Source organism: Dipodomys spectabilis, unplaced genomic scaffold (genome assembly GCF_019054845.1).
Source record: "Dipodomys spectabilis isolate Male_0828 unplaced genomic scaffold, ASM1905484v1 ptg000030l, whole genome shotgun sequence".
In the NCBI taxonomy this organism is placed as follows: domain Eukaryota; kingdom Metazoa; phylum Chordata; class Mammalia; order Rodentia; family Heteromyidae; genus Dipodomys; species Dipodomys spectabilis.
The window spans coordinates 4,107,527-4,110,151 of NW_024870707.1; the positions used below are offsets into that span (position 1 = coordinate 4,107,527).

At 33.4% G+C, this 2,625-nt stretch overlaps 1 protein-coding gene across 1 annotated transcript; it reads left to right on the forward strand.

Moving 5' to 3' along the window:
* The first annotated feature begins 368 nt into the window (after window positions 1-368).
* On the forward strand, window positions 369-1,316 carry LOC122105143 (olfactory receptor 8H1-like). Its single transcript, XM_042676284.1, has one exon. It carries the CDS (start codon window positions 369-371, stop codon window positions 1,314-1,316), a length of 948 nt encoding a protein of 315 aa, XP_042532218.1.
* Window positions 1,317-2,625: the final 1,309 nt, after the last annotated feature.

Consider the following 2,625-nt stretch of genomic DNA (forward strand, 5'->3'; position numbering starts at 1 on the left):
GTCTAGAATCAATATCCGTATAAAATTAGTTCAGATAAGATATTTGAAGTTTTGCTTGATTTTCCACATCTAGGATATTAGAAACATAAAACACCAACAATTTAATACTTAGGTCGATTGAATATCTTCTTCATGAAAGGTAGTGTTTGGAACACTTTCAAAATGTTTCTCATTAGGAAATATGTTACTACTTATGTTCCGTATTCAAGTGTCAGTCTGTGTATATGCTTAGTCATTGATAGATGAGTCAAAGATTAAATTTATTACCAATTTTGAGAAAAAATTACTAAAAATGTCCATAGAACAAAACTTCTTGAACTTATTTATGTGGTCACCTCTCATTTCTCAATAGTTTACAGCGGTACACTATGAGAATCTGGAATAACACAAATGTGCCCTATTTCATCCTTGTGGGATTGACAGATTCTGGAGGGATCCAGCTGGTCCTCTCTCTGCTCTTTCTCCTCATCTACCTGACTACTGTGCTGGGGAACCTAGGTATGATATGGATCATCTGGCTGGATCACCAGCTTCACACACCTATGTATTTTTTTCTCACTCACCTTTCTTTCCTTGACCTGTGTTATTCAAATGTCATCACTCCTAAAACCTTAGCGAACTTGCTGACTTCCTCCAAGAGCATTTCCTTCGTGGGCTGCTTCACACAGATGTTCTTTTTCGTTCTGCTTGTTGCTACAGAATGTTTTATCCTTTCCTCCATGGCCTATGATCGCTACATTGCTATCTGCAACCCTTTGCACTATCCAGTGATTATGTCACCAAGACTCTGCCGAGCCCTGCTCACTGGGTCCTACATGGTTGGCTTTATGGATTCCATTGTCAACAACCTTTGCATTAGCAGACTACATTTCTGCAAATCCAACATAATTCATCACTTTTTCTGTGATACATCCCCTATTTTAGTCCTGTCCTGCAATGACACCTACGATGTTGAGATGATGATAATGTTTCTTGCTGGTACCACATTCATAGTTTCACTTATCATAATAGGTTTGTCTTATGTGTTCATTCTGTCGACTATTCTGAAAATCACTTCCACTTCAGGAAAGCAGAAAGCCTTTTCCACCTGTGCCTCCCATCTGCTGGGGGTCACTGTTTTTTATGGTAGTATGATCTTTACTTATTTAAAACCCAAGAAGTCTTACTCCCTGGGAAAGGATCAAGTGGCTTCTGTGTTTTATACTATTGTGATTCCCATGCTGAACCCACTCATTTACAGTCTGAGAAACAAAGAAGTGAAAAATGCTTTCATTCGGGTTATGCAGAAGAAAGAGAGTTTCAGGAGATTAAAGTAACAGTCATGCTAAACATTTAAACTTGCCTTTGTATTTTTTGGAGGGTAAGATTTCCTGTCTCTCTCTAAAAATACTTCCTTTATATTTGTCCAGAATTAATTTTTTCTTGTGCATACTCTCAGCAATTCTGAGAGTATGCTTTAGAAGTTCATAATATCATTGTATATCATGAAATGTGTTAAATATATGATCTCTATATATGATTTTCTTTTAAGCAGAACTAATGTTCAAAATATGATGACATGCCTACTGTTATATTACAATTCTTAAATAATATTATGTACTTGTAGAACGAAGTTACGATTCCGTATGTCAGGTTTTAAGTAAAATTCATCTTGATCAACATTACTCCTTCCATCCTTCTCCTCCATCTTTTTCCCAACCATCACTCAAGTTATGTAGTATAGTGTTTGTGTTAGGACATAATGTTACTGTGGCACATGTATTTGGATAATAGAAATAACTGCCAAGTTATTGAACACACAAACATGAAAATATCTGAAAAGGTTAAACATCATCAGTTCCCAAATTTTCATGTAGAACAAAGTAAACTGTTGAGTTAGTATTCATTATAGGAAAATAGCATACAATAGGTTGGAGAATATTTGCCAAATATTGAAGTGTATTAAGAAAGAGAAGCATTGTAAATATTAGACATTGTGTGCATGTTTTTGTATTTAAATGTTTGTGAATATGTATATATATATATAATTACATTTTGCAACAAAATTTCTGGAAGTTCCTAAGCTCCTTTTTGCAGATTTCTTAGTTGACTAAAAACAGTCTAACATTTGAAAATCTACTGTCAACCAAAGCTGTGAAATAAATGTGTTCTCAATTATGTGTGCAGAATTAAGTGTGTTATAAAGTACTTTTGACATATTGCAGAGTAAAAATCCACATGCGGCAATTACCTTCTAAACATTTAAAACCTGTTCTTGTCTATGACACATCAAGAATGTACTTGTTTCATTACTTTTATCTGATTCCTTTAGATATATAATATTCTTTATGAACAAGCTCCTCAATTAAATACTGGACACAGATTTTAAATATATTTTATAGAAAGAAGTTGTAAAGCAATAAGTAATAATTGATTGTGTTTTGTTGCATCCTATAGATAGTATTCTAAATTTCTTTAATTTATAATTTTTATCCACATTTTCTTATGTTGGATCCTTCATTTTCTCTGTGATTTAAAGGTTAGTGCATAATAATGTCTATTGTTCTTTTTCTTTTCCCTTTTATCCTTTCCTTTTATAATTATTTTTTCTCTTTTTATGTTGGTGTTGTTACTTTTGTTTTACCA